The 22,353-nt window shown below is 39.9% G+C and overlaps 1 protein-coding gene across 5 annotated transcripts in view; it reads right to left on the minus strand.

Moving 5' to 3' along the window:
• Positions 1 to 17,575, minus strand: part of LOC135246921 (NACHT, LRR and PYD domains-containing protein 3-like) — an 86,982-nt gene extending 69,407 nt beyond the window's left edge. Inside the window, exons 1-5 of one of the 5 annotated variants that reach the window (XM_064320187.1) lie at positions 13,200 to 13,310; positions 11,463 to 11,573; positions 10,978 to 11,088; positions 9,901 to 10,011; positions 2,948 to 3,017 (exon numbers count right to left, since the gene is read on the minus strand). In XM_064320187.1, coding sequence (XP_064176257.1) covers positions 2,948 to 3,017; positions 9,901 to 10,011; positions 10,978 to 11,088; positions 11,463 to 11,573; positions 13,200 to 13,264 — 468 coding nt within the window. In that variant the 5' untranslated portion in view covers positions 13,265 to 13,310. Of the gene's footprint in view, positions 1 to 2,947; positions 3,018 to 9,900; positions 10,012 to 10,378; positions 10,438 to 10,977; positions 11,089 to 11,462; positions 11,574 to 13,199; positions 13,311 to 17,070; positions 17,182 to 17,280 lie in introns of those variants that run through there. The other 4 variants (XM_064320186.1, XM_064320190.1, XM_064320188.1 and 1 more) reach the window with 4 other exon arrangements.
• Positions 17,576 to 22,353: the final 4,778 nt, after the last annotated feature.

Consider the following 22,353-nt stretch of genomic DNA (forward strand, 5'->3'; position numbering starts at 1 on the left):
TATTGTTTCAACTACGCAATTTCATCATTTCTCCTCTTTCTCTCGTACTATTGTTATTTTATCATATGCAAAGCTTGCTGGGACATATGCGTTTTCTCCTATTCTCCACTATCATGTGTTCCTGTTCTACTACTTCCAATTCACACGTGAGGTGACTGATCTAGCTTAGCAAATCAGCGAAGAGGACTCCTACCTGCAGATAAGCCTAGCAAAATGCCTTATAAACCTCACAAACACTAAAAGTGCATCTCCACAAAATTACAGAAAACGGAGCAGGACAGAAGGGTACACAAGTTGCGACCTAGGGAGCTCTAATTCTACGGGCTTGCTGATAATTTTGTCAATCAAGGCTCATTGGATGGCAGTCAAATCCGTGAGTACATACACTGGCCATATTTCAGCTGCGTTTCTGATGCGTTTATACGTACACCACTGCACACTTTGTCACAGCCACTGTTTTACATATATAGCAAACCAAAACTGCTAAACGGTACATGCTCATCAGACTGTACAACTTCACGCAAGGATAGCCATAATCCACAACCGTTTCTTACAGGGTCACTTCGCATTTCTCACTCTCATAATAAAACGCTTTGCAAAAAGAAATGATATCTCATAAAAAACACGTTTTCAACGTACAAAAATGCCAAGTTACTCACACATACAAGACATACACTGTCTATAACTCATTCATTCAAACTGGCAAAATCTACGCCTGCCATTAAAAGTATTGATATCAAAATGACGCCAAGTTACGGTACTACAAACAATATAGGCTATCTTGCCTCACCGAAATTAAATAAGCTGTATTCCAAAGCAATGCTACCCAATATTTCCTCAATTCTTTCAAGTCACTTGGCCCTGTGCTTTGTAATCTTACCATTTTTTAATGTCATTAAAACGTGTCAGATCAAAGTGTCAAATATTTCTAATTGCCTCATGCTACACATTTAAATGAATGTACAAAACTGCTGGTGAATACCTACAGGAAGCATATTCCTCCAGAAAACATATGTTTATACTTGCTTGTCAACTTCATTTTACAAAATGTACAAGCTCTTGTATATTTGCAACTTACAATAAATACTGCATGTAAAATACATATTGTACATACATACATACATAGAGAACTTCTTTATCCCCATGGGGACATTTCCTTCGCAGCATGTTACATTTACATTGACGAACAGACATTTATACCAAGAAACATACAATCATTCACGCAACAGAAAGGCTGGGCAGCCTATTTAATCAATCTTGACTCTCGCAAACCCATTCACACATATGTTTGGCCTGTCCATGTACTGCATGCTTATACACACAGGGCCAAGTGACGTGAAACAATTGAGGAAATATTGGGTAGCATTGCTTTGGAATACAGCTTATTTAATTTTGGTGATGCAAGATAGCCTATATTGTTTGTAGTACAGTAACTTGACGTCATTTTGATATCAGTACTTTTAATGGCAGGCGTAGATTTAGCCAGTTTGAATGAATGAGTCATAGCCAGACAGTTATAGACTTTGTAGATACTACTTGTGCTAAATCATGCATTTTTAAAATAATAATTCAGTTGCTCTGTGTAATACATTTAGTAAATGTGAACTGTAAACTGAATTCTTCTTGCTTAAAAGTCTCTATTTGGAATTAGGGCTGGGCAATACAACACAACGAAAATTATCAAATTCAATAATGGTTGTCACCACTGGGTGGTGTATTGCCATTCTTTTCTTCTTTTTCACATTAGTTACAGGCTACCTGATGTGGCAGTAAACAAACATGCTTCAGAGAGCGTGTGAAATGCTTCCGGAAAAAACTGATCAGGAGAAAGGCCTCATAGCTGCAATGTGATTGACAAAGACGCATCACATGATCACGTGGAAGCTGTATGATCTTGCTGCTTATTGGCTGTCTAATGAACACTCAGTAGATGTTTACACTTCTTTCTCTGGAAGCATTTCATGCAGCCTCTATAGTTTGGTTATTTAATACCACTGTGAGACACACGCACACGTACACACACACACACGCACGCAGACCCACACTCACACACACACACACGCACGCAGACCCACACACACACACACACATTCACACCTCCAATAGCTTCCCTCCCCACAACCCCAGCTTCCGTCTGGCCACTCTACCATAAAGGCCTGATTGGTGAAGTGCTGCAGAGATGTTTGTCCTTCTGGAAGGTTCTCCCATCTCCACAGAGGAACTCCGGAGCTCTGTCAGAGTGGCCATCAGGTTCTTGGTCACCTCCCTGACCAAGGCCCTTCTCCCCTGATTGCTCAGTTTGGCAGGGCGGCCAGCTCTAGGAAGAGTCCTGGTGGTTCCAAACTTCTTCTATTTAAGAATAATGGAGGCCACTATGTTCTTTGGGACCATCAATGGTGCAGATATATTTTTGTACCCTTCCCCAGATCTGTACCTTGACACAATCCTGTCTCGGAGGCCTTGGTTTTTGTTCTGAAATGCACTGTCAACTGTGGGACTTTATATAGACAGGTGTGTGCCTTTCCAAATCATGCCCAATCAATTGAATTTACCACAGGTAGACTCCAATCAAGTTGTAGAAACATCTCAAATATGATCAATGGAAACAGGATGCACCCGAGCTCTATTTTGTGTCATAGCAAAGGGTCTGAATACTTATGTAAATGTGATATTTCAGCTTTTTATTTTAAATAAATTTGCTAAAAATTTCAAAAAACTTGTTTTTGCTTTGTCATTATGGGGTATTGTGTGTAGATTGATTAGAATAAAAATGAATTAAATACATTTTAGAATAAGGCTGTAACGTAACAAAATGTGTAAAACTTTAAGGGGTCTGAATATTTTCCAAAGGCACTGTATGTATCATATAATGAAATGAAACTTGCTGTATGAATAAATCACATAATAACAAATTGAACACAATGAAGAAAAAAAGCAGATCACACACCTCTTTTGGGGAAGATAATTTCTCTGAACTCATCTCTTCTAAAGAGCTGGACTCCAGTGACTGCTGTATCCTGTGAACAAAACGTGGAGACAGAGCTTCCAGTTAAAATCATCCTGCAACTGTAGCTCTAACTCAAAGCACATGGAGACAGAGCTTCCAGTTAAACTTATCCTCTTACTACAGCTCAAAACCCATAGCACATGGTGACATAGCATGGAGGTATTTTTGTAGCAAAATTCACAAATCTGTAATTGGTTTCACAAATCTGTAAATGGTTTCAAAACTATGTAAATGTTTTCACAAATATAGTGGTTTAGAGTTTTTTGGTGCTGCTGCGGCGAAAGATCTTCCTGGCTGCGACAAATTTGCATATATTTTCTTTCTTCTCTTATTTCTGCAGGAACTACTTCTGTTCGCAAAACCATCACCAGGTGGCAAATGTGAGCACTCAAAACCATTCCTGACAATACGCTTCACAGACAACCCTGGCCTAAACCAGTGGCTGCCCTGGTGAGGCGGATGTGAAAGGGTATTTTCACCGCGTCCCAATGTAATATAAATATTTGTTGTAATTATAACATTACCGCTTCCAAAGCTGGATAGCATTGTTTGTTTGGAAGGTTTTATTGATAATTATTACCACAACATGTCAAACTAGCCCTACTCCAAGAGAACAAGATCACAGCTGGGTTCAGGTGACTCTGAAATGGCGGAGAGCGGCGGCGGTACCATGATTACTATGGAAGAATTAATATAAAGCTCAAAAAGCTGGTTTTGTTGGAGGGTGGTTAATGACCTTGCTTTGGTACGTAAAGACATCATTCATTTGAAAAATGCCGTTGGCCTGAACAATGAGCTAATTCAAAAGATTCAGAAAGAAGATAAAACCTTAAAGACAACATTCGAGGCGCTGATAAAAACAACTGACAAACTGAAAAAAGAAAACAGACAAATACATTACATTACATTACATTACAGAATGAACTCCTTGATTTAAAGTGTAGGAGTATGACAAATAATATGGTACTAATGGGACTAAAGAAAGATAATAAAGAAAGTTACACTGAAACCGAAAATAAAGTTAAACGATTCATGAAGGAGGAACTGAACATGATAAGCGAACACGTAACAGAGGTCCGCTTTGAGAGAGTGCACTGTTTTGGGAAACAGACCACGGGGAAGCCCCGTCCGATAGTGGCCAAATTCACTCACTATAAAACCAAAGTGGCCGTGTTGGAGAGAGGCAGGGAACTCCATAAACGACCAATACCGTGCAGAAATCATGGAAAGGAGAAGAAAGCTCTTTCCAATAATGCGTGAAAACCGGGAGAAAAAGCTGAAAGTGCACCTATCAGTTGATAGGTTATATATAAATTACACCAAGAGACACAGCAATTACACCTTGGCTGTATTAGCTAAACTGTTGCGACCCGGTTTTCTAATCTCTTTCTTTGATGTTATGTTTTTGGCGTTATTATTGACAATTATTATGCAGGTTTTGTTTGCCTGTCTTGTTTTTGGGATATATATATATATATATATATATATATATATTTTTTTTTTTTTTTTTTTTTTTTTTTTTTTTCTTATTTCTAATAATTATGATTTTATGGGACATGCGGCCAATGTCATGTTGTCCACAGAAATGCATGGGACTATACGTGCTTTATGTGGTTGTATGTTTTCTGTGTGTCTTCGTCTGCGGGTTTGTTTTTTGTTTTGTTTTTTCCTTATCTAATTATGTCCACCATTTTGTTTTTGTTTCTCACCTGCCGCATGACTGCTGGCGGGTATGGCATTTGTGTTGATTCTACTTTTTTCTTATTTTTTAAAAATCTTTATATGTATCAGGGTAAAAGGAATGATACACCACACACTCACCATAATAAAAAAAAATTATTTTCAATTTTTTTATCCATACCCACTACATATCCCTAACACACACAAATGTCTATGCACAACACAGAGCTATAAAATTGACCCTAAGCCACATCAATGAGTTCACTCAAATTTGTAACCTGGAACGTCCGCGGGATTATCACACAGGCAAAGAGAAATAAAATTATAAACCACCTGATCAAATTACAAGCAGACATATGCCTGATACAAGAAACTCAATTAACAGAATCCGAATACCAGAAATTGGAAACCCCACAGTTTAATCAAGTATACTCATCAACTTACAATTCTAAGAAAAGAGGGGTGTCAATTTTAATAAACAAAAAAAATCCATTAATCCATAACGCTACCGTCATCGACCCTGAAGGGTGATGTTATCATCAACGCCACAATTAACAGCAAAAATTTCACCATTGCAAACATATACAGACCCAACAATGAGGACTCTGCTTTCTCCCATAAATTTTTCGACTCACTATCCAACTTTTCAAATTCCACAATCATAATTGGAGGCGACTTCAATACAGTTATTAATCCCACTTTAGACAGATCATCCACCTCTGTTTATTCTAGGAACTGGCATTCCACAGAAATATTAAAGCAATACATCAGCGATTTTGGTCTTGGAGATAGTTGGCGACTGAAAAACCCATGAATCAGAGAATATTCATATTTTTCACCGCCCCATCAATCATTCTCTCGTATTGACTTCTTTCTCACCAGTAACTCGATCATATCTGATATTTCAGGTTCCAAAATTCATCCCATCATAATCAGTGATCATGCCCCTGTATCATTCAATCTAAACACCAAACAACTCAAACAATCCATCACCAGATGGAGATTTAATACTTCTTTACTTAAAGATCCTGATTTCAATACACTTTTCACAAAAGAGTGGGCATCCTTCATGGAAATAAATGATTCTCCGGAAATTTCACCCACATTACTTTGGGAAACAACAAAAGTAGTACTGAGAGGAAAAATTATATCATACTCATCATACAAGAAAAAAAGGAACAGGAATTCAAAAAAAAAAATCTGGAACAAAAAATCAAAGAACTGGATGACACATATGCTAAAAATCCCACAGAACAAGTTCAGAAGGAATTGACAGAAACTAGATTACAGCTCAACAATATCATAAAAAACAAAACCCAATTCCTGATACAAAGACTCAGACATGATCATTTTGAATACAACAACAAATCAGGAAGATATCTGGAAAATCAACTCAAATGAAATAAAGAAAAATCAATTATACCAATTATAAGAAACTCGGCAGGAAACACCATGCAGTTACCCAAAGACATAAATGATGCATTCCAAGAATTTTACAGCAAATTATACACCCCTGACAAATAACCCAATTCAATAGATATTAACTCCTTCCTCAGTAACATAGAATTACCCCGATTTAATAAGGAACAAGCAGATGAACTAGACACACCAATAACACCTAATGAACTCCATACAGCACTCAATAAGATGCCAAACAATAAAGCTCCTGGTCCTGATGGCTTTCCTGCTGAGTTCTTTAAACATTTTTGGAATACAATCTCACCACTGTTTTTCAGAATGGTACTTAATATTAAACATAACTCAACAATTCCACCACACATGAACACAGCCCTCCTTTCAGTACTACTAAAACCTGACAAAGACCCAACTCTCTGCTCCAGCCACCGCCCCCTATCACTTATCAACACAGATCTCAAAATCATCAGCAAAGCGCTAGCCACCCGAATTGAAACTGTTAACCATCACTAATCCATCCAGATCGAACCAGATTCATCAAAGGAAGATACTCATCAAATAACATGCACAGATTATTTAATCTGATGAATGTAATAAAACAAAACAAAACGAAAGCAATGATTGTAGCATTAGATGCATTTGATAGAGCAAATTGGAAATTTCTCGTCTGAATCTGTGAGATAACCACACCCCATTCATTTGAATATAACAGATGGAAATAAATAAATGTGGCATGAAATAAATAAATGTTGAATTATGAAATAAAAGTCACCTGAAATAAATAAAAGTAGTCCTTTGAAAAACGTCGTTTTGAAATAAAAACCTATTTATTTATTTATTGAACTATAATGACTCATTTATATATTTATATTTACATGTATTTATATATTTATTGCCTCATTTATTTATTTCAGGACTTATTTCATAGCCATTTATTTAGGCTTATTTATTTATGTATGTATTTATTTATTTAATATTGACTTAAATGGTATTCCATAGTCAGCAGCTCTGCTTTTTCACGTTAACTGTGTCGTATATATTAATCAAAGAGCACGTGTGAAAGACCTCTGAGACTCGCAGCAAAGCAGCATTAGCAGATATTTTCTAATCAAACATCTTAAAACCATTGCAACTATACAGAGAAAGAACATAAAAAGCACAAAATATGCATACAAGATTTTTTAAATGTCTTTATTTCAGAAAAGCTCAATTCAGTGATTTTCACAGGGTAGGCACTGCCTATCTTGCCTACCCTGACTGCACATCACTGCCCACTAACACCAGCACACACACACACACACACACACATATTACAATCTCACACCAAAATCTTATTCTCTTCCTCTCATCATCTTACTCCCTGATCTCATATCCCCTACATCAACACATAAACTCTCCCATTAACTATCAACAATTCTTATGTTTAATTCAGTGCTTTCTTTGTTTGTTTCTCATTTGTTTGTTTTTGTTTTTGTTTTGTTTCTCCTTTGTTTTGTTCTTGTATGTTTATTCATCGTTTTGTCTCTTTGTAATGGGTGGGGGGGCGGGGTGGCTGGGTGGGTATGCTCTAGGGGGACATGTGGAATATATTGTAAAATATATAACTATTAATAAAGATGTCCTCCCAAGAGGGGGGTGGTGGTGGGCCAAAAAAAAAACAAAAACATTTCTGACGGTTAACCCTTCAACTGTGGCACTCACTAGCAAACTAGAACAGTGACTTGCGACAAATTTCCGCTGCTCTTATTTTAACGGGAAAGGAGGAAAATACATTTTAGAGACAAGCTGTAATTAGGTATATGTTTCTTACCCGTAACATTTTTTTGTGTATCTGAGTGAAATGTACATGTACGGTTATTCAACGAACGTTGTGGTCAGACTATCAGCCTAGTCAGATACTTTTGAGCACAGTCTAATGTCATCCATGTTAGTTTCACTTAGGATATAGGGGAGAGTCGCTATAAAAAATAAAAAAACGGATGTAACACAGTCAATAACTTTTAGTACACTGCTGATACAGTCACTATTTGAAGATTGTATACATGCAATTCAGCCCTATACCAAATGATTTATAGAAAAGAAACTGGTCACATGCATTGATTTATAAGCACACACCAGATTGGTCTGTATAGGAGACTATTTGCTTTTCCTTTTTAGCTTTGTGTTTGTTTTTAATGCATAAATAGGCTATGGACAAATTAATCACTTTTAATTTATTTCATGTAAGTGACCGAACCTTGGTCAAAATGGAATGGTCTGTTGTTGATAAGATAAATGCATCCCTTTACAATGCAGTAAAACAATGAACATAATTTAATTCACAGGTGCATTGTCTTACAACAGTAGGCTACATGAAAGTTTGATATAGGCTACAGTAATTTACAGTAATGGTAATAAAACTCCAGCATAAATTATCTGACATGATTAATTTATGAACAACTGAAATGGGAGATTCCTGACATGCCAGAGCTGTTTGAAACAAAAATTCACAGTAAATATTTGGCAAATTTTTAACTGGCAGTAGAACTAGTAATACTGCAAACCGATTGCTCAGACCGACATACTTCTGTATTTATTTAATTCATGTGACAGGAGCAGATTGTGTTTCGCTGTTGATGTGTCCTTTAGAAAAGAAAAGAGGCAATGAATTAACCAGAGACAAACTTGATGTTTTGTCAATTTTTCAAATGCGGAGAATATCCGTATCTACTCTTCTATGAGGCAATAGTTATTTGTTCACTGAGCAAGGCAGGCTAATAGCGCATAGCTACTGACTAACGTGAATGCAATGCAACTAAGCGCTGAATGTTTCGTAATACAGAGATTAATAATTAGAAACAGCCTCCGTGGGTCACTGATCAAGTGACTCCACTGACATAGCTGACTCAGTGAGGTGTGTTTCTTGTGGTAGGCCAGTTGAACAGACAGCATTTTATCATCAAACTCAATATGAATTGTTTGAGCCAGTTAGCCTAACTATAACAACTATGCTTGCGTATTTGCTAGTTTATCAGCTAATAACATATAAGTAGCCAGGCTCAGAAATTAATTCCTAATAGTACGTGTAGACCTCCCTAAAATGGTACAATCCCTTGTCCGCTGATGTCATGCGTGTGCAATGCATTATTTGTACAGCACGGTCATGCAGAAAAGGAAATTAACACTGAGGACTGCATCGTGCTGGAAAGGTGTGCAACATCAACCCGAATTAAGGTAAACTGGGATGGCAGGTATGCCATTCAACCTAGTTACCCCTTGGTGGGGCATGCCTCATACAGTCGAGGCCAAAAGTTTACATACACCTTGGCACTTTTTCACAACTCCACACATTTGATGTTACCATTCATTTTCTGTCATTTAGGGTATCTATTTTATTTCCATAAGATGTCATTTCAAAATAATTGCTAAGAAACAGCTTTAACTAACAGCACATGGAGACAGAGCTTCTAGGTAAACTCATCCTCTTCCTGTACAGCAGCTCAAACTCACAGCACAGGGAGAGAGAGCTTCCAGTAAAACTCATCCTCTTACTGCAGCTCTAACTCACAGCACATGGAGACAGAGCTTCCAGTTAAACTCATCCTCTTAATGCAGCTCAAATTCACAGCACATGGAAACAGAGCTTCCAGTTAAACTCATCCTCTTACTGCATTTCTAACTCACAGAATACAGGAATATGACATAATACACCTCACCTACACCTGAATGGGTCACAATACACCCACCTACTTCTGAAACCTGTCAGAAACATTTAAGTATTATTACATAGGAATGTCTATTTTAACCTGTTTTATTACCTTTGATCATCTGTGAACTCTCCTCTGAACACGATTGGCTGATCCATTGATTCTTCACTCTTCATAGACAGACAGCTGGGTACAGGTGACCCTGCTCTTTCTACTTTAACCCTGTGAACAAAACATCGAGACAGAGCTTCCAGTTAAACTCATCCTCTTACTGCAGCTCTAACTCACAGCACATGAGACAGAGCTTCCAGTTAAACTCATCCTCTTACTGCAGTTCTAACTCACAGCACATGGAGACAGAGCTTCCAGTTAAACCATCCTCTTACTGCAGCTCTAACTCACAGCACTTGGAGACAGAGCTCCAGTTAAACTCATCCTCTTAATGCAGCTCAAACTCACAGAATACAGGAATATGACATAATACACCTCACCTACAGCTGAATGGGTCATAATAGACCACCTACTTCTGAAACCTGTCAGAAACATGAAGTATCATTACATAGGAATATCTATTTGAACCGTTTATTACTCTTGATCATCTGTGAACTCTCCTCTGAACACGATTGGCTGATCCATTGATTCTTCACTCTTCATGACAAACAGCTTGTACTGGTGACCCTGCTCTTTCTACCTGGACCCTGTTAAACAAACAAGAAGACACAGCATCCAATTACACTTATCCTCTTACTGCAGCTCAAACTCACAGCACATGGAGACAGAGATTCCAGTAAAACTCATCCTCTTACTGAAGCTCTTACTCACAGCACGTGGAGACAGAGATTCCAGGTAAGCTCATCCTCTTACTGCAGCTCTAACTCACAGCACATGGAAACAGAGCTTCCAGTTAAAATCATCCTCTTACTGCAGTTCTAACTCACAGCACATGGAGACAGAGCTTCCAGTTAAACTCATCCTCTTAATGCAGCTCAAATTCACAGCACATGGAAACAGAGCTTCCAGTTAAACTCATCCTCTTACTGCATTTCTAACTCACAGAATACAGGAATATGACATAATACACCTCACCTACACCTGAATGGGTCACAATACACCCACCTACTTCTGAAACCTGTCAGAAACATTTAAGTATTATTACATAGGAATGTCTATTTTAACCTGTTTTATTACCTTTGATCATCTGTGAACTCTCCTCTGAACACGATTGGCTGATCCATTGATTCTTCACTCTTCATAGACAGACAGCTGGGTACAGGTGACCCTGCTCTTTCTACTTTAACCCTGTGAACAAAACATCGAGACAGAGCTTCCAGTTAAACTCATCCTCTTACTGCAGCTCTAACTCACAGCACATAGAGACAGAGCTTCCAGTTAAACTCATCCTCTTACTGCAGTTCTAACTCACAGCACATGGAGACAGAGCTTCCAGTTAAACGCATCCTCTTACTGCAGCTCTAACTCACAGCACTTGGAGACAGAGCTTCCAGTTAAACTCATCCTCTTAATGCAGCTCAAACTCACAGAATACAGGAATATGACATAATACACCTCACCTACAGCTGAATGGGTCATAATAGACCCACCTACTTCTGAAACCTGTCAGAAACATTGAAGTATTATTACATAGGAATATCTATTTGAACCTGTTTTATTACCTTTGATCATCTGTGAACTCTCCTCTGAACACGATTGGCTGATCCATTGATTCTTCACTCTTCATAGACAAACAGCTTGGTACTGGTGACCCTGCTCTTTCTACCTGGACCCTGTTAACAAAACAAGAAGACACAGCATCCAATTACACTTATCCTCTTACTGCAGCTCAAACTCACAGCACATGGAGACAGAGATTCCAGTAAAACTCATCCTCTTACTGAAGCTCTTACTCACAGCACGTGGAGACAGAGATTCCAGGTAAGCTCATCCTCTTACTGCAGCTCTAACTCACAGCACATGGAAACAGAGCTTCCAGTTAAAATCATCCTCTTACTGCAGTTCTAACTCACAGCACATGGAGACAGAGCTTCCAGTTAAACTCATCCTCTTACTGCAGCTCTAACTCACAGCACTTGGAGACAGAGCTTCCAGTTAAACACATTCTCTTAATGCAGCTCAAACTCACAGCACATGGAGACAGAGCTTCCAGTTAAACTCATCCTCTTACTGCAGCTCTAAAACACAGCACATGAAGACAGAGCTTCCAGTTAAAATTATCCTCTTACTGCAGCTCTAACTCACAGCACTTGGAGAAAGCTTCTAGTTAAACTCGTCCTCTTACTTCAGCTATAACTGACAGCACATGAAGACAGAGCCTCCAGTTAAACTCATCCTCTTACTGCAGCTCTAACTCACAGCACATGGAGACAGAGCTTCCAGTTAAACTGGCAGTATACTCAGTAAGAAGAAAGAATTTCAGGATTGAGAACCACCGGCAAACATGTCCACGAGCACTGCTGTCGGGATTCTCAGTGAGAACACCGCACCGTTTAAAGTCACTCCACGTCGCTGGGGCGTGAATAATTACGAGGCAGCTATTAACCGGGGCTGGAATCCCAACCAGACCTCCGTCTCGCGGCTACGCCATGGATGTATAAAGAGAAGGGCTACGCAAGATCACAACACAAAAGAAAAAGTTTCAAGTTTTTAAAGTGGCTTTAGTTTATCTAGCTATCCAAAAGAAGAAAAAAAGGCAAAGGAGATGGTACGTTCGCCCTCTAAATCAGAGTAGGACGGAGAATGTAGAGTTTTGTCTGTACATTCAGCAAATGTGGAGTTTAGATGAGGGGGTCCACTTTCTCTTATTTCCGAATGTGTGCTAGGCATTTTGATGACTTGCTGAAACGAGTAGCACCATTCATCAAACATGCGGGAACTCAGAATTCCCATCTCTACAGAAGAGAGATTGGCATTGACTCTCCGTACATTAGGATGTGAAGTCTGCCCTCTGAACTCTCAACCGTGACTTAACCAACCATTTGATATTTGGACCAATAGCTGAGAGGGGGAGGTCAGAGAACAAGAAAGAAGTTTTCCAAAAGTTCACCATGGAGGCCGTCGCACACTGCAACGTACGAACACACAACATCACCTCTTTTTGTTCTTCAATTGTTCTCATTGCTTCGTTTTGCTCAAACATTTCTACTTCTTACGAAGTATACAGCCCACTTTAAATTCATCCTCTTATTCCAGCTCTAACTCACAGCACATGGAGACAGAGCTTCCAGTTAAACTCATCCTCTTACTGCATTTCTAACTCACAGAATACAGGAATATGACATAATACACCTAACCTACACCTGAATGGGTCACAATACACCCACCTACTTCTGAAACCTGTCAGAAACATTGAAGTATTATTACATAGGAATATCTGTTTGAACCTGTTTTATTACCTTTGATCATCTGTGAACTCTCCTCTGAACACGATTGGCTGATCCATTGATTCTTCACTCTTCATAGACAAACAGCTTGGTACTGGTGACCCTGCTCTTTCTACCTGGACCCTGTGAACAAAACAAGAAGACACAGCATCCAATTACACTTATCCTCTTACTGCAGCTCAAACTCACAGCACATGGAGACAGAGATTCCAGTAAAACTCATCCTCTTACTGAAGCTCTTACTCACAGCATGTGGAGACAGAGATTCCAGGTAAGCTCATCCTCTTACTGCAGCTCTAACTCACAGCACATGGAAACAGAGCTTCCAGTTAAAATCATCCTCTTACTGCAGCTCTAACTCACAGCACATGGAGACAGAGCTTCCAGTTAAACTGGCAGTATACTCAGTAAGAAGAAAGAATTTCAGGATTGAGAACCACCGGCAAACATGTCCACGAACACTGCTGTCGGGATTCTCAGTGAGAACACCGCACCGTTTAAAGTCACTCCACGCCGCTGGGGCGTGAGTAATTACGAGGTAGCTATTAACCGGGGCTGGAATCCCAACCAGACCTCCGTCTCACGGCTACGCCATGGATGTATAAAGAGAAGGGTTACGCAAGATCACAACACAAAAGAAAAAGTTTCAAGTGTTTAAAGTGGCTTTAGTTTATCTAGCTATGCAAAAGAAGAAAAAAAGGCAAAGGAGATGGTACGTTCGCCCTCTAAATCAGAGTAGGACGGAGAATGTAGAGTTTTGTCTGTACATTCGGCAAATGTGGAGTTTAGATGAGGGGGTCCACTTTCTCTTATTTCAGAATGTGTGCTAGGCGTTTTGATGACTTGCTGAAACGAGTAGCACCATTCATCAAACATGCGGGAACTCAGAATTCCCATCTCTACAGAAGAGAGATTGGCATTGACTCTCCGTACATTAGGATGTGAAGTCTGCCCTCTGAACTCTCAACCGTGACTTAACCAACCATTTGATATTTGGACCAATAGCTCAGAGGGGGAGGTCGAAGAACAAGAAAGAAGTTTTCCAAAAGTTCACCATTGAGGCCGTCGCACACTGCAACGTACGAACACACAACATCACCTCTTTTTGTTCTTCAATTGTTCTCATTGCTTTGTTTTGCTCAAAAATTTCTACTTCTTACGAAGTATACAGCCCACTTTAAACGCATCCTCTTATTCCAGTTCTAACTCACAGCACATGGAGACAGAGCTTCCAGTTAAACTCATCCTCTTACTGCATTTCTAACTCACAGAATACAGGAATATGACATAATACACCTAACCTACACCTGAATGGGTCACAATACACCCACCTACTTCTGAAATCTGTCAGAAACATTGAAGTATTATTACATAGGAATGTCTATTTGAACCTGTTTTATTACCTTTGATCATCTGTGAACTCTCCTCTGAACACGATTGGCTGATCCATTGATTCTTCACTCTTCATAGACAGACAGCTGGGTACAGGTGACCCTGCTCTTTCTACTTTAACCCTGTGAACAAAACATCGAGACAGAGCTTCCAGTTAAACTCATCCTCTTACTGCAGCTCTAACTCACAGCACATAGAGACAGAGCTTCCAGTTAAACTCATCCTCTTACTGCAGTTCTAACTCACAGCACATGGAGACAGAGCTTCCAGTTAAACACATCCTCTTACTGCAGCTCTAACTCACAGCACTTGGAGACAGAGCTTCCAGTTAAACTGGCAGTATACTCAGTAAGAAGAAAGAATTTCAGGATTGAGAACCACCGGCAAACATGTCCACGAACACTGCTGTCGGGATTCTCAGTGAGAACACCGCACCGTTTAAAGTAACTCCACGCCGCTGGGGCGTGAATAATTACGAGGCAGCTATTAACCGGGGCTGGAATCCCAACCAGACCTCCGTCTCGCGGCTATGCCATGGATGTATAAAGAGAAGGGCTACGCAAGATCACAACACAAAAGAAAAAGTTTCAAGTGTTTAAAGTGGCTTTAGTTTATCTAGCTATCCAAAAGAAGAAAAAAAGGCAAAGGAGATGGTACGTTCGCCCTCGAAATCAGAGTAGGACGGAGAATGTAGAGTTTTGTCTGTACATTCGGCAAATGTGGAGTTTAGATGAGGGGGTCCACTTTCTCTTATTTCCGAATGTGTGCTAGGCGTTTTGATGACTTGCTGAAACGAGTAGCACCATTCATCAAACATGCGGGAACTCAGAATTCCCATCTCTACAGAAGAGAGATTGGCATTGACTCTCCGTACATTAGGATGTGAAGTCTGCCCTCTGAACTCTCAACCGTGACTTAACCAACCATTTGATATTTGGACCAATAGCTGAGAGGGGGAGGTCAGAGAACAAGAAAGAAGTTTTCCAAAAGTTCACCATGGAGGCCGTCGCACACTGCAACGTACAAACACACAACATCACCTCTTTTTGTTCTTCAATGGTTCTCATTGCTTCGTTTTGCTCAAAAATTTCTACTTCTTACGAAGTATACAGCCCACTTTAAACTCATCCTCTTATTCCAGCTCTAACTCACAGCACATGGAGACAGAGCTTCCAGTTAAACTCATCCTCTTAATGCAACTCAAACTCACAGAATACAGGAATATGACATAATACACCTCACCTACAGCTGAATGGGTCACAATACACCCACCTACTTCTGAAATCTGTCAGAAACATTGAAGTATTATTACATAGGAATGTCTATTTGAACCTGTTTTATTACCTTTGATCATCTGTGAACTCTCCTCTGAACACGATTGGCTGATCCATTGATTCTTCACTCTTCATAGACAGACAGCTGGGTACAGGTGACCCTGCTCTTTCTACTTTAACCCTGTGAACAAAACATCGAGACAGAGCTTCAAGTTAAACGCATCCTCTTACTGCAGCTCTAACTCACAGCACTTGGAGACAGAGCTTCCAGTTAAACGCATCCTCTTACTGCAGCTCTAACTCACAGCACTTGGAGACAGAGCTTCCAGTTAAACTCATCCTCTTAATGCAACTCAAACTCACAGAATACAGGAATATGACATAATACACCTCACCTACAGCTGAATGGGTCACAATACACCCACCTACTTCTGAAACCTGTCAGAAACATTGAAGTATTATTACATAGGAATGTCTGTTTGAAACTGTTTTATTACCTTTGATCATCTGTGAACTCTCCTCTGAACACGATTGGCTGATCCATTGATTCTTCACTCTTCATAGACAAACAGCTTGGTACTGGTGACCCTGCTCTTTCTACCTGGACCCTGTGAACAAAACAAGACACAGCATCCAATTACACTTATCCTCTTACTACAGCTCAAACTCACAGCACATGGAGACAGAGATTCCAGTTAAACTCATCCTCTTACTGAAGCTCTAACTCACAGCACATGGAGACAGAGATTCCAGTTAAACTCATCCTCTTACTGAAGCTCTAACTCACAGCACGTGGAGACAGAGATTCCAGATAACTCTCACTGCAGACTCTAAACTCCACAGCATCTACATCACGCACATGATATAGCTTCCAGTTAAACTCATCCTCTTACTGCAGCTCTAACTCACAGCACATGGAGACAGAGATTCCAGTTAAACTCACCCTCTTACTGCAGCTCTAACTCACAGCACATGGTGACAGAGCTTCCAGTTAAACGCATCCTCTTACTGCAGCTCTAACTCACAGCACTTGGAGACAGAGCTTCCAGTTAAACTCATCCTCTTAATGCAGCTCAAACTCACAGAATACAGGAATATGACATAATACACCTCACCTACAGCTGAATGGGTCACAATACACCCACCTACTTCTGAAACCTGTCAGAAACATTGAAGTATTATTACATAGGAATGTCTATTTGAACCTGTTTTATTACCTTTGATCATCTGTGAACTCTCCTCTGAACTTGATTGGCTGATCCATTCAATGATCACTCTTCATAGACAGACAACTGGGTACAGGTGACCCTGCTCTTTCTACTTTAACCCTGTGAACAAAACATGGAGACAGACCTTCCAGTTAAACTCGTCCTCTTCCTGCAGCTCTAACTCATATCACATTAAATATCTAATTCATGCATTTATACCTCTTCCTCTCAGTGCTGAGGGTTCCTCCTTTGGTCTCTGGCTCCTCTGAGAGACTCATTTTAGAAAACAGCGCCCCGTATCTTAGGAGACGGGAACACATCAGACCAGACTGGACCACAAGTGGCTTCCAACCCAGATTAGCGTGTAAGCACACAACATGAGAACATACTGAACACTCACATGGCCACACAGAGACACAAACACACAATATAGCATAGTTTTGACTGGAAGCAATGCAGAATTTAAATGGAAAATGTACTATACAGACATCTCAAAAGGAGTGGTGTTACCCTTGATACTGAAGCTCAGGAGCGTGTCCAGAAAAACACCAGAGCGCACTAGAAACAGTGTGCCGAGGCTTGATTAGTTTCTGCCATGAACACGTGATCAATGACGTCCGAAGCTTCATTCGGTACACGCAACCATGTGACCGCTTTGGTAACTGACTCAAAGGAAGCAAAGCTTTGGCGCAGGTTTCGTGGGTACAGCAAGCAGTTTGTGTCAGTTGTGAGCTAGTGAGCCACAGTGAGTGCTTTAAGAATCTGAGATATTGTGCAGAAATGGAACCAGCCAGGAACAGAGAGCGGTCTGCAGTTTGTGAGCATTTTAAAATGATATCAGCAACTAAGCTTTATCCTCCTGAGACCCAGGGGAAAAAAGGTTCAAAATGACATTTTTTTCTATATGTTTTGTGTTTATATAGTAATAAAAATTTATAAAAATACAAACTAAATAAAATAAAAAACAATAAAAATAATCTGTTATGAATAATGATATATAATTGCAGTTTTACTTATTATGACAACAATTTTAAAAAATACACAGTAAATGTTTTACTCCAAAACGACCACCAGGTCCAAGAACATGTAATCTCACGTCCAAATTTATGACATTTAAAGACCATTATGTATTATAGACACAGAGACAATTTAGCTATCATGAAGGCTTGAAGATACAACTAGAAATGTCACGTCCTCCACAGAGGACAGACATGAATGTCTTTGTCTCAGAAGGATGAGAGAAAATTATTATATGAATACATACAACAATAACCGTTTATTTCAATGACCAATGTTGCATGAGCACCTCCTCTCCCCATTTAATAGTTATTACTCTGAAGTTTCAAGGTGGACACAAAGCTGATGATTAAGTCTTTTATTGAATCTCTTTTAACCTTCAATATGATCTGCTGGTTTGGTAACCTAAATCTTAAGTGCAAGAGTCAACCGGCCAACATTGTAAAATTAACTGGCAGGATCATCTGATACAGCTGACCCCTCCCAGCTGTATCAGATAGGATCTATAAGGAAGGCCCAGTCCATTCTGAGGGATTCCCAGCATCCCCTGTTCAATCAATCTTCATTACTTCCCTCAGAGCGCAGATATACACCGATCAGCCACAACATTAAAACCACCTACCTAATATTGTGTAGGTCCCCCTCGTGCCGCCAAAACAGCTCTGACCCGTGGAGGCATGGACTCCCGCTCTGAAGGTGTCCTCTGGTATATTTGTATTTCTGTATATATTTGTATCTACTGTATATTTGTCTCTGATATTTTTTATCTACTGTAAATTTGTATCTGATTGTGTTACTTTTTGTCTTATATTGTCTTTTTGTCTTATTGTCTTTTATGCTGCAACAGTGCAAATTCCCCCCGGGGATCAATAAAGTACACTACTACTACTACTACTTATTACATTATTGGTTTTTATTACTTAAAAAATTTGAAATGGATTACATTATTAGGAGTTATTACACTATTGGTAGTTTATTACATTATTAGTTGCTACAGGGCTATAAAAAGCCAAGATATTGTTAGAGGGTGAATTATTCCCACATGATTTTAAAAACTCTCGACGGGTCAGAGCGGTTTTGGCGGCACGAGGGGGACCTACACAATATTAGGCAGGTGGTTTAATGTTGTGGCTGATCAGTGTAGGCTCCCTATTTTAAAATAGGATCCCTATGTTAAAAACAAACAGGATTAAACACTTTTATCCCAAGTGTCACTGGCTTTCTTAATAAGTAATAGTGATATGTTTTGCAATGATTTTAATGTTTATTTGTTGTCATAAATATAGTTATTGCTATTTATTATATACTATGCTGCAGTACAAACTGCCCAATGGGGACAATAAAGACTCTAACACCAAACCTATATCCTTTGTGTTATATACCGGCACATTTATTTGGAATACCCCCTCATTAATGCAAATAGGCTACTCCTAACCGCACATTATGTGGCTCTAACTCAATATAGACATTACATTACATTACAGGCATTTAGCAAACTCTCCTATCCAGAGCGACTTACACAACATCTTTATTGTCACATATTTTTTTTACATTACATCCATACTACTGGATATACACTGAAGTAATGCAGGTTAGGTACCTTGCTCAAGGGTACTACGGCAGTGTCCTACCTGGGACTCGAACCTGTGATTTATAGGTTACAAAGCCAGCTCCTTACCTATTAGAATGGGCAAGATCTGTGATCTAAGTGACTAAGTGACTGTGCCAGATGGATGGTGCCAGATGTGGTGGTTCCAGCATCACAGAAACAGCTGCCCTCCTGGGATTTTCATGCAGTACAGCCTCTAGAGTTTACAGAGAATGGTGTGATAAACAAAAAAACATTGTTAATGAGAGATCAGATGAGAATGGGCAGACTAGTTCAAGCTAACAGAAATGCCACAAATGAAATAACAGCTGACTGTATGATTGTAACTGTATGATTGCACATAGTGTATCTGTGGCTATTATTTGATGTTACAGTGGATAGAGTTACACGTGTGAAATCAGATCTCATAATCAGATTAAATGAGAAAGAATACAAGGAGAAGCCATTTATGATTCAGTGGCCCTTAAATCTTTGTGGTATGAGGCCTATGCAGTGTAAAAGACACACATTTACACAGTGCACAGTGTAAAACATGAATACCCCCATACGGACAATTGGGGGTATGCATTTATGGACCACATTATTTGTCAAAGATTTCTTGTATTCTGAATCTCATCACAGAAATCTAATTTCAATGACAAATATTGTGATCACTGTGACCATGTACTTTGATGACACTCGTAAAGCAACAGTAATACACTAAAAGCTAAACTTCATGCTGATGCCTGTGACGCTCTGACCAGAGGCTAGCTCTCAGAACTCTCAGAACATTACTGCTTCATGTACTTGCTATGCTTATTATGTTATCGGCCTTTGCCACAGCCCAAACATTGGATTACAGTTCGAGCTAGGATGTGCCCATCAGACCAAAACTCAGTCATTTCCACAACTACATAAGTGTTCTTATGCCATAGTAATTGCAGCAGATATGGCTGTAAACTAAAATGTTTTTCAAATAATCCAGACAATGTTTGATCGATCAGAAAAACAGTTTTCATGTCTATATGAGAACAGATAGTGAATCACTGCCCATTCTTTCACTGCTCCACCTCAGTTCCTGTAGATTCAGTGGGAAACCTGCAGTGATTAATGCACTTCAGACTGTGTTCTGCAGTGTACAGCTGCTTGGAGGCTTAAGGTAGTGAAGGGAAGTGTATGTTTCTGTATTTCTATATGCACTCCTGGCCACTTCTGCTTAGGCCTGCAGCCTAGTCCCAGGCTCCACATTCCCAGTTACCATGGCGATGAGGGAGAAGAGCGATGGAGAGCTACGGGGAGGATGGAATGCAGCTCAGGGCCGTCCCGAGTGCACTCCTGAGAGGACCCGAAAAGCTCTGGCACACACCATGGGGATATACCGCCCCCGTCCCAGGCACTATACTGTGCTGTTGTGTTGTGTGCTGAGAGGCCTAATTAGGGATGTAACATGCGTGTGTGTGACCACAGACAGAGACTCCATGCTTGTGAGATGTGACGTTATGAGGTGTGATGCTGAGAAACTACTATCAAGACTGAGACAAAATATATATGCACACAAGCTGAAATGTGGTAAATGTTTCTTTTTCTCATCCAAGCAAAGTAAAATAATCCATTAATGTGTAGGCTTGTTATCATTCCAAAGGTGATTTCTTTTGATTAAGCAAAGCATCAAGATTAAACATAAGGCAATGTCATGGTTCTGGCTCCATCACATGGGTGTTTGATGTAATTAAAACAGGGAAACATTTACTCAGACAAGCTCGTTCATGTTAATAAAAGTACTGGCGTATGACATTAGCAAACTTCTGAGAATTCCTCTGCAAGCTGTGGCATGTGTACCTCTCTGGTGCTCTTTGTAATAAAACCTGTTACTGTGGGAAACTGTTGTTTGACCTGGTATTGTCCTGTTTACCTACTGTTGTCACGGTAGTGGAAGGTGGAACGCATTTGCGGACCAAGGGGTTCTAAAAGTTAACCCCGAGGGGTAACCACAAAAACCACCAAGCGATTGAAAGGGACAGGGGACACACCAAATAATAAAGAGCGCTAAATAATCACTCCCTCTACTCACTGAATCTTCTGTCAGTGGACTCAGAAAACTAAAAAATGAAACACCGCCACAGCATAGCTACCCAGAAAGTAAAACCCCACTTGGAAAACAGAGTGGAGTAACTTACAAAAGAAAATGACACTCGCAGCCTGGCGGGTCGGAAAAGGAAAACTAAAGAGACGAGGGCAAAATGTTCTCCACAGCGCTAAGAGTGAATTAGCTCGGAGAAGAAACTAAATGGTGGTCAAATCTCGCAGATAGGATCAATGCAGTCACTTCTGTGGATTCTCACACCCCTACACACGTAGAGAATGACAAACAATGAGTCTGCGCTGAACCCCGGAAACCAGGTGCTAGATATAGGCCTCCCACACCTGACCCTCATCAGAGACAATTAACTCAGAGCCAATGCGTGTGAGGTGCCATCACCTCACCATCGCACTCACACACCTGACCCTCATCAGGGACAGTTAACTCAGAGCCAATGCGTGTGCGGTGCCATCACCTCACCATAGGACTCACACACCTGACCCTCATCAGGGACAATTAACCCACAGAATTCTGTCAGTGAGAGGTGCCACCACCTCACAACTGTACCTGCTTTAAATATGTTCCTGTCAATGTGTTGAAAAAAACG

This window comes from Anguilla rostrata, unplaced genomic scaffold (genome assembly GCF_018555375.3).
Source record: "Anguilla rostrata isolate EN2019 unplaced genomic scaffold, ASM1855537v3 scaf0972, whole genome shotgun sequence".
Classification (NCBI taxonomy): Eukaryota; Metazoa; Chordata; class Actinopteri; order Anguilliformes; family Anguillidae; genus Anguilla; species Anguilla rostrata.